General features: G+C 45.2%; 1 protein-coding gene across 2 annotated transcripts in view; it reads left to right on the plus strand.

Annotated features, from left to right (window-relative positions):
* fbxw4 (F-box and WD repeat domain containing 4) overlaps positions 1-14,304 on the plus strand; it is a 57,365-nt gene that overhangs the window by 3,162 nt on the left and 39,899 nt on the right. For both annotated transcript variants that reach the window (XM_036983599.1, XM_036983601.1), the window contains exons 3-6: positions 35-220; positions 469-601; positions 995-1,080; positions 10,730-10,795. In XM_036983599.1, coding sequence (XP_036839494.1) covers positions 35-220; positions 469-601; positions 995-1,080; positions 10,730-10,795 — 471 coding nt within the window. The remainder of the gene's footprint in view (positions 1-34; positions 221-468; positions 602-994; positions 1,081-10,729; positions 10,796-14,304) is intronic.

Here is a 14,304-nt window from a genome sequence, read left to right on the forward strand (position 1 = left end):
TTTTCCATTATTTGATTGTGTGTTCCCCCTACAGCTTGTTGCCGTGGATACAGCTAGACGGGGATGTGCTGTATCTGTCTCAGGCTGCAGACATCGGAGCGTACCATCTGAGGCCGGACACGGGGAAGCTCCAGCGCAGCCCCATGGCTCTGTTCTCAGGACACCTGGAAGACGTGTGTCGATTTGCTGTGACTGACACACACCTCGTTAGTGGAGGAAGGTAATCAGCAGTAATCAACTTAACTCAAACTCCTGAAAGGAATAATATCAGTGGTTGAAGTTCAGTCTATCATGTTGCTTCAATACTCACTTGCCATTCTTACTGTGTACATGCCTCAACTAAAGGTCATTGAAGCATCATCACTACTGCAGACCCACGGCCATAGAAGCACACTCTCAGTCAAAGATATCACATTCCACTTAATGTACTCATGTCTGTTATAGTGAACTATTATCTGCCTCTTTCAGTGATGGTAAGATCCTGGTGCACCACAGGAGGAATGGGTTCTCAATGGAGTACTCAGGTCACAACCAGGAAGTGAATTGCCTGGACTGCAGAGGAGGACTGATTGTCAGCGGCTCCAGAGACAGAACAGCCCGGGTGAGACACACTAATATTCTAGCACCCAATGTGTCCGTTTGTTTAGATGATACTGGCTGAAATAGGGCTCCACTGTAGTTTCACATTGGGTGGCAACCAAAGTATGTGTCATATGCAAGCTTGGCGAACAAATTGATATCATTAACTCTGTGTGTTCCACCCTGGCTGCATTTACACAGGCAGCCCAATTCTGATATTTTTTTTGACTAATTGGTCTTTAGACCAATCAGCTCTGAACAAGATCTGATGTGATTGGTCAAAAGACCAATTAGTGGGAAAATATCAGAATTGGGTTGCCTGTGGGAACGCAGCTTCTGTGGCACATTAGGGTGTACTGTCAACCACAGACAACTATGGTTTTAATGTTCGTATTTTCTTAATGTTTCCTTTCAGATTTGGACTTTGTCTTCCAACTGCCCCAGAGACACGATCCCTATGAACGACAGGGTGTGGTCTGTGGCTATTAGTCCCACACAGAGGTATGTAATGTACATGCCTAGAATGTCCCAAAACAGTCAAACAGCTACACTAACATCATACATGAGTGCACAAAAGGTAGAGTCCTGCCCCCCCGGACAACCCCCACCAGTCAGTACGACACCCTGACTTCAGTTATGCCATTGGCATAAAAACAGTTGTCAGCCACCGGTTTGGGTGATAGTTGAGTTTGGGGCTAGATTAACCTGAGCGGTGGGTTCATTGTCCTCTGTTACTGAATAGGACAATATTTATTTCCCTCGGGTGGTCTGGGGAACGTTGAAAGAGGGATCGAGAGAGGTGAAAAAACAGGATATCAAGGCAAAGCGGGGTTGCCTTCATAGGCCCTTTGATTGCTCAGCCATGTAGCTACACACCCACACACTTAATGATGCTCACACACACGAAAGCAAGCACACGAGCACATACATACACACACTCGAGCGAACACACACACACCACACACCACACACACAGACACACACACACACACACACACACACACACACACACACACACACACACACACACACACACACACACAGGGACACCCTTAATGACACACAGACGCACAAGGCTGTAACAGTATCCCTGCTTCACCACCTGCACTAGACCGGAAGGCAGCTGATCCTTCAAACTGGCCTTAGCGCCGCCGCAGAGTGGAAACACCATGAGTCACAGCAACAAAGGGCAGCTCTCCTCGGCTGACAGGTCCCTGGTCAACTCTGTTAAATTCAGGCAATCAGAGACACCATCATCTTCTGGGTGGATTGTTCATGCATTACATTTCCATGAATTGACTTGAATTTATTCAGGTAGACCTGGAAGACTGAAACTGTAGTGAGACTGGCTGTTTCTGCTCGTTGACCCCCGCCATACATTCATTCGGTATAAACTCAACTTCACACGCACACTTTTATTGTAGAAACACACACAGCCACAGACAGTATGAACTCACTCGATCGCTCTGTCACACACACACTCCTTCAGTATATATTACTCTCACACAGACACACACATTCACGTTGAGCCCCGGTGACCCTGTCTGCTCAGCCAGAACTTTAGATCTGAGAGTATGGGGCGATTATCCACATCATTAATTCTCCAATTTGCTGGCTGAAATAGCAACCGTGCCTCAGCCTGCTGCCCCCTCATAATAAACCTGCTCCTTCCACACACTGACCAATGACCTGGTTAATTAATAGACCCCTGGAACCGAGGTGTCAACTCGCTGACAAACCTATAAGCCCACCTATCCCCTTGCAACCTCATCACTCCTGGAGCTAAGAGGATACAAGGAGAGAGATGTCATCGCTTAGTCAGTGCTTTGTCAAATATTACATGTGATGGCACCGCCAATTAATTTAAAATGATTGCATGACACAGGTCTCGTTAATAAGGAAATGGCTCAAAATCAATCTAATAACCTAGCTCTTTATGGTAGACCTTTCTACTCTACCAACTGTGTGGCTTGACCCAGGTGCTATCTCTTACCCGTTAAGGGTCAGTTAGGGGCATTGAAAGCTTTAGTTTTATCTTGTTTTAAATGACAGTTGAAAGCGACAGGGAGCAAAATGGTGGAAGCAGCATGTTTTTTGATTTGGTGGTGGGGACCTCCTTATGTTTTAAATGTAATTGTCCCTGCTTCATGCTCAAGGAATCTAAAGAGTAGGTGGGCCCCCCTCTTTAGGGTGCAGCAGGAGATGGGGCTGGTGTGATGTGTGAGATCAGCCTGCTATGCGATGGCTAACTGTAGTGTTGGTACCATACCGTAGCTACAACTTTAGGGGTGCTTTTCTAAATGTTACATTTGAGTCATGTAGCAGACACTCTTATTCAGAACCACTTACACTGGTGAGTGCATACATTTTTGTACTGGTCTCACATGGGAATCAAACCCACAACCCTGGCGTGGCACGCGCCATGCTGTACCAACTAAGCCACACATAACAATACCTGTTATGCTGTCATGATATTGAGTGCGACACTTGCAATTTGAATGCGCCTCAAGAAGAATATAATTTTTTCGCATAGAATGTGACAGGCTGAACAATTGAATAGGTAAACTGTTTTACTATGGGGTTGTCTGATTTTGCTGTTGCTTTCTTTTGTTGTTAGCTGTGGCATATTAAATGGGGTCAACAATTTTTCATCAGATAATTCAAATAACCAAAAGGTACCGGGTCTCAGCTTTGTCTGGCTCTCATTTTGATTGTACTGTAGGTGCCGGGTCTCAGGCTGGGCGGGACCCTGCCCAATTGAATCCCTGCTAACCATATCCACTTTTGTGGTCGGTACTACCACAACTATACTGATATTACCCAATGGCAGTGTTTGCCCTATATTAATTTAGCGGCGGCAGTATGACCATGGGCATTACGATCAGGTCGTGTGCAGCTGCACTCCGAATTGATGATTACTTGTGTGCTGCAAGCTGTGGGCAGGATTGAAATAAACCCAAACCAAGGGAAACTGTTATGGTACCCTTCATTCCTTGACACACCATTTTTTTTGGACGAGACTGACTTTATGATCAAAATGATCTTATTTACACATTGTAGTACATTCGGACTCATATCGATGCCACATAGGCTGTTTTCAAAAAGAAAAGTTGCTTTTAAAGGCAGTCGCTCTTTAGAACATTAAAATGTTGTCTCCCGCCCCAAGGCAAAATGTTGTCTCCCGCCCCAAGGCAAAATGTTGTCTCCCGCCCCAAGGCAAAATGTTGTCTCCCGCCCCAAGGCAAAATGTTGTCTCCCGCCCCAAGGCAAAATGTTGTCTCCCGCCCCAAGGCAAAATGTTGTCTCCCGCCCCAAGGCAAAATGTTGTCTCCCACCCCAAGGCAAAATGTGTAGAATTGCAGGAAATGAGCTTTAAAACAACAAAATGTTGTCGCTGCAGACAAGATAAGACCCTCTAAAATGTTCAGTCGGAGACGAATGCAGATGGGCAACGCCATGCTCCAGCCTATTTATTTAAAGCCGCTATGCTGCATCAGTTGGGCTACAAATTATAATGCTTTTAAAGGGAAGCGTATATTTCAGATGGTGTCATTCATTTTGGAGTAGAATGTCCTTCTACCAGAAATGTCCTTCTCACAGTCATTCTACAGAATGAAGCAGCAAAAGGAATCCCCCCGCTCTGCTACACTGCCGCTGTCGCTGCTTTTCTCATATTCACCCTCGTGTTCAAGCTGTGGGCGGCGAAATGTTCCCCCCTCTTTATCCTTCCCATTCCCCCCTTTCTCTGTAATCTTCCTCTTGTGGTGTCCCTCTTTTTCCATCTCTCTCTCTTGGGTTTTCCAGTAAATATCATCTCAAAGTCTATTAAAGGATTACAAAGAGGTGTATTGTGGCTGCATTGAAATGCCAATGCTGATGCGACTCCGTGTTGGTCCCTGCCTACTTTGGGCGAGATTGATCCCAGCAGTAGATCTGGCCCTGATCTGGCCCTTTCTTTCATGCTTTTCTCAATTGAATGTCTTTCCACGCCACGCTGTGTGATACTGTCTCTGTCCCGAGGCCCACTTCATATAGGCTACCTGGGGTTGCAGGTAGCCTAGTGGTTAGAGCGTTGGACCAGTAACCGAAAGGTTGCTGGATTGAATCCCCGAGCTGACAAGGTAAAAATCTGTCATTCTGCCCCTGAACAAGGCAGTTAACCCACTATATATATATATATATATATATATACATATATATATATATATATATATATATATATATATTTTTTTTTTTTTATATATATTTTTTTATAAATATGGCACATGGTTATTGGAATAGGACTGGGCTCTGTTGGTCCATGTCCTAGAGGTTTTCTGTCATTGACTAGCAATTGAGTAAGAGGGGTCGAATCCGGGCTTAGACTTGACTCTGACACTGTACCAAGACTACACATTAGATATGAGGACTTGTAGTATTAGTGAGAGAGGATGAGGGCGGACATGGGTCTAAATGCTGGCTTTTCCACTCTCCCACCATGTCTCTATCTCTGTCTTTCTCTCTTCCTCTCTCCCTTTCTCACCCTCTCTTTCCACTCTTGGTACAGTTTCTTTGAATGATAAAGAAGCGGGCAGGTGGTTAGTAGTTGACTGAGGTGTTCCCTGCAAATAGGCTTGGGCCAACAAGACCGGACAGGTTGAGCGCTAGAGCTGTCGTGGCAGATCACACTGTTCGATGGGAGAGAGTATGGAGTCACGACTGAGTGGATTTCGTACCATAGGTTGTTTTATTGAGTGATGATACTATTTATTGCTGTTGTATTGCTGCTCTGTAGGAAGAGTAAGGAAATGCTCTAGGAACAATGTCATGAAAGCAAGGTTTCTCTCTCCTAGGGATTCTTGCCATTGTTACCTCTGCGTTTTTATTGAGGGTTTAAGTCCGACTCTTTGTTACATATATAGGCTCTTTGAAAAACTGCAGCCATACAAATGCAATTTGATAAATGGATTGGCTGGAACTCTGGTGTTAATAGGATAACTGGGTGATTGTCATGAAACCATTCTCATGAAAAAGAATCTGTGTTGCTATAGTTTATCCATAAATCCTAAAAATGTTTACGTTGAACTATTATATTTATTACGTACAAACACAGAGTCGGTGGACATGTCTCATTAACGTAACACTTTCTCAAGTTCCTGTAAAAACTCCAATCAGTTTTTATATATAAAGTTTTATCCACCCGTGATGCATCATCTAGAGGAGTAGAAGTTAAGTTAATTCATTTGCTTATATGCCTCCAGAATGAGGTTCTTATTCTCAAACACCCCCCTTTACCCCGCTTGGCCTTCTCATTAATGTAATGGCTAAAAAGCTAAAATTGGGAAAAAGTCTTACATTTTATAATCATTTTATGATATGTGCATTTTCAGTGTTATGTTTAACTCAGGCCTTTTCATTAGAGGAGGAATGTTAAAAAGATGAATTGATTTCTTTATTTCTTTTTTGGACTGTTGCCGTAATGAGAATATTGTGGAAATGGTGGTAGAATGCATAATATCTGATAAAAAAACGTAGTAATAATTATGAAATTGATAAGTACAAATGTTAATCTCAGTGATCCAAGATATATACATTTTGTAAATATTTTAAAATGACACCTGAGAATTTTGGGATCAAATTTTTGTTTTGTGAGAATGATCCAACTGTATTCCATTAGAGATTCGCCACAAAATCTGTCACTCACACACCCAGAGTATCACCTGTGTGCATGTGTTACAGGGTTAGCAGAACGGAATAGCCAATAACAGACCACTCCAAAGAACCAATTAAGGTTTGATGCTCAGTGTCAAAGAGCCTATAAGATCAATCCATTTCTCAGTGCCAAAATGCAGTTACACAATGTATGTCGGCAAGATTGGGGGGGGGGTTATACTGACCACTCGTAAAGGGGAGGGGGCTGGAAGCCACTGGAGGGAGAAGCTACCCTGAGGAGAGGTGAGAAAGGGGCGCTTTTTCGGGGTTTGTTTTGTTTAGAATTCCTCAAGCACAACTACAAAGATGTTGCAGGGGCAATGCCTTTGAACGTTTCCAAAGAAAATGATTGTTGGATAAACCGCCCCGATTCGCCACTTTCTCACCACGGAGGGAGACTGACCTCTGACCTCTAGTATCAAAGTACAGGGAGACGCCCCCTCCAGCCCTGATTTTACCCCCACTGCTCTGCCCCACTCAACCGCAAGAAAAAGCCTGAAATTCATGTCTTTCTCTTTCGTCTCTCACAGGCTCGGCCTGTGGCTCAGGAGTCAAGAATTCAATTAGTTAAAAAAAGAGAAGAAAAGAGAGAGGCTGCAACAATGCAGCGATAAGGGGCAGAATGTGCGTTCCCACACGCTAAATACAGGGTGCTTTCTCTGGGGCCCACAGAGCCGGAGGACCCACACTGCAGGAGGCAAGAATAATCACAGCTCCTCTGAACCACTCATTACACACACACACACACACACACACACACACACACACACACACACACACACCTGACACCCACATTCCACAGACATACGGTACCTCAAATTTACACACAGGCACTCCTAAGCTACTTCAAACACATACCCATGTGCCCACCTCATACACACACACGCGTGCACACACTGCTCAAAGTCATTTTACAGACATACACATACTAGCACCTCAGACATACCTGACAAACACACACATACACAACTCACACAGGCCTCTCATTACACACCACCTCATACAGGTGTTCCTCGGGTTCACTTGCTCTACCTGAGAGACTAGGCCTGCTGTTCAATTGACAGAATGGAAACAACACTACTCGTGATCGACATCATGGCATAAATTGGGTTAATGATACAACTTCCCAGTCAACATGGGTTGGTATATCAGATTCTGTTATTTAATTAATTAATTGTGTTCTATCAACATTGAAATATCCCTCTTCTCGTGGATGGTCTAGGTTTAATTGATTGTTTGTTGAAAGCATTGATGTTTGTTTTGTTTCTTTACACACAGACCTCAATTTGCCAACATGGTCCAATGGTCAATTGAATGGATGTTAGTTCTTATAATCCAGTATCCTAATGACTGTTGCTCCTTTCATGTTTCTGAGTGAGAAGAAGATGAGTGACAAGGTCTCTGATCATTCAAGGGAACCGGAGCTGAGCTGACACATACCACAATGAATGAATCCTCATTTGTGTCTGTCTATTGGTCCTCAGCTGGTAGAGCATAGCATAGTTGGTTCGATTTCCGGGACCACCCGTATGTAAAAGGTACGCATGCACGATGACTGTAAGTCGCTTTGGACAAAAGAGTCTGCTAAATAGAGTCTATTGTTGTAATCCATTATAGGAATCCACTAGACTCATAATCGACATCATCTGAACTTTAATGTTTAGCTGTTGTTTGTTCGGAGGTTAGCCGTTAGAATAGCGAGACCGGATGGTGTTTTGTGTTTTCAATACATGGTGGCGGGCCGTTCTGTTCCGTTCCAGCCGGCTGAGCAGAGCAGCGCAGAGGGGCTGTGTGTGGAATGTCCTGGTGCTGTCCTGGTGACCTCAGACAGAGGGGACACAAACAGAAGCCAAAAGGGCCAAGGGGGTGGGGTATTGGGGAGGAGGGGGGGGGGGTCTTGGCGAGCCCCTGCCATTGTCCCCCTCCCGGCTGATATAAAAGCATCATAACCCTTTGAGCTCAGACATATTTAGAGAGCAGATAAAAGCACTTTTTACAAACTAGATACACGGCGGGCACAAAGCCGGGGGTCAAGCGCAACAAATTAACAACCTCTTTTGCCTAGAGGGGGGAGAAGGGAGGAAAAGGGGGGCAGGGGCATAGCTAAATCGCCCCTGGAGTCCATCGCCATGCCTCTACATTCCCAGCGCCTGCATGGTCTGTGTTCATCTCTGCTATTTAACCTATTCTTCTGTAATTGGCTGGGGTTTAGTTTAGATAAATGGTGACTTACTTGTTTTGTTTGGAGTATTGTTGTTCATGCGATAGGTTTGTGTGGGATTCTTTGAATTTCACGAAAGTGGTGCCAATCTTTGGCAATGGCGAAAGAATTGGAGTCAGGTCAAATGTAACATTTAGTGCCAGGAGAAATTCAACTGACAGTGCGTATCTGTTTCTCTTGTCTCTCAGAAGAATAAACGTTGCAAGACTGGAGTGTAGTTGTTCCATTTGGTGTAGTACAGCTGTTTAGGTAGTAAGCTGAAAGTCCTACACATGGAAATTGTATCCTTTTGTAGTGACTAGTGATGAAAGCCAAATGCTAAAGCCAAACTGGTGGCTTAGAATGTGCAGCCCGACACCAAAGTACACCCCTAACCCACAGGCTGTAGAACGGACATATCATTAGAACACTAGAGTCAAATTCTGCTTCCTAAGTCCATACATTTACTTTCTGGTGTTTGACACTAAATGTACTTTCTATGTGTTTGACTTTCGGACTTGATATACTGCAGTTTGACTCCAAGAAGGTTCAAATAGGTAACCTTTTTAATTTCTAAGGAAAGCAATTGGAGAATCCCCTATTAAAACTGAGAAATAATTCTCATAACATGTCATTTGTTAGACTAGATTCCTAGACCAGGCTGTTGTTCACCTCTTTGTTAGGAAACTAGAAGTGATTTTGGGGCTGAGAATGGGGATGGGTTAACAGAAGTGGAGCATTTGCGGTGGTCTTGGGAAAGCGTGGAGCGCCCTGTGCGGTCAGCTTGTTGATTTGGAGCTAACAATGTTGGTACTGTTGGGCTCTTCTCCCAGCAGGGGCTCAGTGTGCGTGTTTCTGTCTGTGTGTAATTATGTGTGTGCGCTTGTCTGTGATTGTGTGTGTGTGTTCATTTGGCTGGGTTCCCAATGGGGGCTGAGTTAGTTTGTATGACCCTGCCACACAGCCCCTTAGATAATGCAGCCAGCTGATGAGGTTACCCAAACGGCAGCAGAGGCCCAGCATGTCCTTATAATGAGGAGTGGACTGGGAAGTAGAGGGAGAGGGAGAAGGTTGGGAGGCTACAGAGAAGGGGGTGATTTCAGGATGGGGTGGTAGTAGGATCTCAGGGAGGTGATTGGGGGTGAGGGGTTTTAGGGAGGGGGCACCTGTCCCACATCAGGCGAGAGAGGCTTTGACCTTAGCAGCTATAATATCAGTGAGTGATCTGACCCTAGATCAGGCCAGTGCTCGGGAGGACAGAACCGGTTCATTGTATGTCTGTGCTGTGTACCCCCCTTCCTCCCCCAGCAGAGCAGAGCCCAGTGAGGGGTGAGTAATGTGAGTAATGGAGAGTAATAAGGGCCAGGCAGCGAGTGTGACCTTAACCCTATTGTATCTTGTGTCACCAGGGTTCAGAGGTCATACTCGCTGAGGGCCCGCCGCCCTGATTGGACCAAATGAGTTTACCCAACACTAATTAACGGGGGCTTTGCTAACGGGCCTCTCCGCTTAACGGGCCTGACAGCTGCCCCTGTGCCTCAGTACACCCTCCCGTGCCCCGCTCACGCCCCTCGTTACCCCTGTCTCAACGCAAAGCGCCTCCACGCCACCCTTACCCCATTGCCAACCCACCCAGCCGTCAGAGGAAGAAACGCCAACCAAACCAAACCACCACTGCTTCAACACAGTTATCTGTCTACTTCTCTGTCCTTCTCTCTGGCTATTCTATCCCGCTGTTTTTCATTTGAGATCTGCTGTGCTTTCTTGAGATTGTATGCGAAAGCAGTTGATGCTGAAACTGTGAAGTAAAACGGAAAAATAGTAAATGAATAAGTGGTACAAAAGAAAGTCAAAAGATAATCAAATGGTGGTTGTGCCCCAGGGTGTTGGACCTTCCCCTGTCAGTCAAACCTGCAGGAGGCCCTAAGCCTCAGACCTGGTCAGAGCTAACAGAAGCCCCCCTACTGCCCCTCTCCCCTTTGGCCCACCCCACCCTCTACACACAGACCCTACTACACCCCCCCCCCCTCCTCTCCTTTCACCCCTGTGCCGCCCATGCATACCTAGGCCACTACTTCCGACCTGTCAGTCCAATCAAAGGAGTGTTTTAGTTTCTCCTCTTTTCTCTCTCACCACTGAAACAATAAACGTGTGTCTCTGACCGGAGACTGTTGAGGGTGTCACGCTTTAGCTTTGCCCTTCGAGGTGTCTCAGTGTTCCCAGTTTTCCTAAACGTTCCTCTGTTGTCTTCCTCCACAGCTCCTTCGTGACTGGCACAGCCTGCTGTGCGAACTTCTCTCCTCTGCGGATCTGGGATGTTGAAAGGTAACTAACTACACAACACACACACACACACAGATACATACTCCACTGATTCACACAGACTTTACACACCACTTACTACACACACACACAACCCACAAACAACAGTGCACCATGACCAAGCATTTTAAGTACATTCCTATACAGTATAGACATTTAGAGTTGAGCCCTTCATCATCCACCAGTAGTATTCCTACCAACCCACTTCTTACCAACCCAACTATTCCAAGACCTCCCATCCTAGCCCATCTGTCAGTATAACTGATCACGGCAGTGAAAGTGGAACCTGGCTGTAATGATAGTTGTTGTTTCATCATCCCGTCTAAAAGCCTTTGCTTTGAGAAGTTCAAAGGAGGGCTGGGAGAATTCCTGGCACTGAAAGCCCAAGCTTAAACCTGATACAGCCCTGACAGGCCACTGTAATTCCCAGCTTTACCTGCCGAATTAAACCTTCTGACACGTCCCGGGCCGGACAGAGAAAGGCGCTTCCTGCTCCAAATGACATGGACATTTGAGCTGGGGAAACGGGGGAAGGGAGGAAGGGAAGGAGAAGGGAGGGGAAGTTATTTGTGCGTTGCAGGTGTTCCCGAAAATATATTGACACAGTGTACCAGAGCTCGTTCTTGCTAGAAAACATGAACAACATGTCCTTGTGTAGTATGTACATGCAGAATAGTATTCAGGTATTGTGGTTTGTGTTTTTTTCTCAGTTTAGGAGTAAATATTTTAAGTCCCAAGCCTGAAAAATCTTATGTCTTTGCTGTAGTATGATGATTGGGACAAGTGGCCTGGCTGATCTGTGTCCCCCACTGTGACTTCCTGTCTGGTAATCAGCTGAGGTACAAAAAGCGGTCTGGGAGAGGGCAGGGCACATACTGTACACCGATGACAGCAGGATGAGGGTTATGGGGGTACTCTGTGTGTCTGTAACGGTCTCTTATTTCCCATATCTCAGATGCACGTGCGCACACACAAACACAGATACAGACACACACACAGCAACCCCACCACACACATAGAGCACATATTCAACCTCTCCAGACACACCACCATCACGATCCACCCCCCTCCACCCCAACCTAAGACTACCAGCAGCATCCCAACCCAACCCTGTGCATTAGTGCGGCCACACTCCCTTTGACAGCAGACACATCACAGAGAAAAGATCACAACCAAGACACCGTTACACCTGCAGCACCAAACATAGCCAGTAAAGCAGCTGAGTGCATCAGGATCTGAACAAGACAGGAACCACAACATGTTGCTGATTCCAGAAATGACTTGTCATCCGAGGATGGAAAATAGTGGCACAGGATGTGACTGAGATCAAAGATGCTGATGCTCAGGTCATGGACTGCCACTTTCTTTAAGAGAGGGAAAGAGGTGGAGAAATATAGATGGAGAAAAAGGGGGGGAGAGGGAGACTAGGGGAGGAAGAAAGGGATATGTGTTCTGTCTGTGTTCTTTATGTGATTAATCTAGTTTCACAAAACAACTATTTTACTCTTTTAATTATTTTTCAAGAAATCGTGACCTGAATGAAGCATGTCCTGGCATTATTCTATAACAGGCTCATTAAAAATCAGTTTCTCTTTGTTGACCCTTCTAAGTGTTGCCATGCAAAACCAGAACCTTCCCACTTATGTGGGGCAAAGGAACCTTGACCATTCACCCATTGTGGCTTTGATTTTAATTTAATTTAACACATTTCTTTTTTCTCCCATTGCAATTAATTCTGTGTCTTTTTCATCTCGATAGTACAAAGCCTATGATCACCCATACAGAGGGATCCCACACAAGTGGCGTTTTTGAGCGCACCCCAACTTTTCATGGTGCCTTCGCTCGTGGATAAACAGGGAAAAAGCATCAAAGAACCCCAACCATCGCTCCGAGATTCCCGTCAAAGGAGCCCCACAATCGCCTGGCAGATTCCTGGCATTCCTCTCTGAAAAGCGGGGGTTAAATGTCTGCGTTGGGAGGTCGCTCTGTTATACAAATTGCACGGGCATTGTTTTTGGAGAGAACGCGTGTGACATTTAAAGGTGGCCATTGTTCTGCCCGTACATTCCTGCCCGGTTCTGTGTCCCGCGGTTCTCCCAGCTCCCTGAGTCCCCACTGTTTGTTTTAGGGTCTGAAAACCCCAGCAGGACTCTTTCTCTACCTGTCTGACATCCTTTCAGAGGAGTGGCTGTTTCCCAGCGCGGACGTCCCCAGGCCCAGTTTAGACACCAGACTTAACCTTACAAGAGCTCTCCCACCCATACTGCTTTTCTATAGCCCCCCCCCCCCCCCCCCCCCCCCAACACCAAGAGAGAATCCCCTTAGCTTCTCCTGTTTAAAGTCTGTAAATTCATTAATGGTTCCTTTCACAAACTGGTTGTGTATATATGTGCGAGTGTGTGTGGCCCGAAAGCCAACCTGACTCCTGCAGTGAGACCAGATAGGCTTAAATCATTAAATCAGGACTAACTAATTCTCCCTGTGTATCACAGACAGTCACTTCTCTCATAACAGTCAGTCAGTCAGTCAATGGCGGACAGTCAACTCACCTTCCAAAATCAATTCAGTGTTGGACTTCATTTTATCTCAAATTCTCACTATTTATTAACCGGAAACCGATTTTCCCCTTAGACAAACATGAGCATTCAATATTTTATTTCAGTCGAATTTCAGTTCATTTCCTCAATTACTGGGAATGTGATTTGCCTCATGTCAACCCCATATCACAGCTAGTTAAGTCCCACATTCTGGCTCATCCTGGGCCAGTGGCACTAGCTACTCTGTAGTTTGAGTGGGGTCACAGAACATTGGTGTGAGAGCAGCAGTTCCCTCTCTCCACTCTGGAGTATACTGCCCATATGATCTATCTCCCAAGTGCACCTTACTGATCTCTGAACTCCCACATGTCCATATTGTAGACATCATCCTTGGTGACATGCAATCATTTGCTCCTTTTTCTATTTAGCACTTTGCACTTTCACCTTTTGTATTTTCTCGAACATGGATTAAATGAAGTATATTTTTGCATCTCGGCCTAACTTTTCGCTACAGATTTTTTTTCTCTCTCACGCACCAGCCACTATTCATCCTAGCCGGTGCGCACACCCTCATATTGCCTTTCCTCATGCAATCAAATCAGCTACAGAATAGTATTAACTAACTTGTAGTAAATATGACCTGTTTTTATGGATCTAATAGCATCTTAAAAAATATATATACAGTTGAAGTCGGAAGTTTACATACACCTTAGCCAAAAACATTTAAACTCAGTTTTTCACAATTCCTGACATTTAATCCTAGTAAAAATTCCCCGTCTTAGGTCAGTTAGGATCACCACTTTATTTTAAGAATGTGAAAAGTTAGAATAATAGTAGAGAGAATTATTTATTTCAGCTTTTATTTCTTTCATCACATTCCCAGTGGGTCAGAAGTTTACATGCACTCAATTAGCATTTGGTAGCATTGCCTTTAAATTGTTTAACTTGGGTCAAACTTTACGGGTAGCCTTCCAC

This window comes from Oncorhynchus mykiss, chromosome 1, assembly GCF_013265735.2.
Source record: "Oncorhynchus mykiss isolate Arlee chromosome 1, USDA_OmykA_1.1, whole genome shotgun sequence".
In the NCBI taxonomy this organism is placed as follows: Eukaryota; Metazoa; Chordata; class Actinopteri; order Salmoniformes; family Salmonidae; genus Oncorhynchus; species Oncorhynchus mykiss.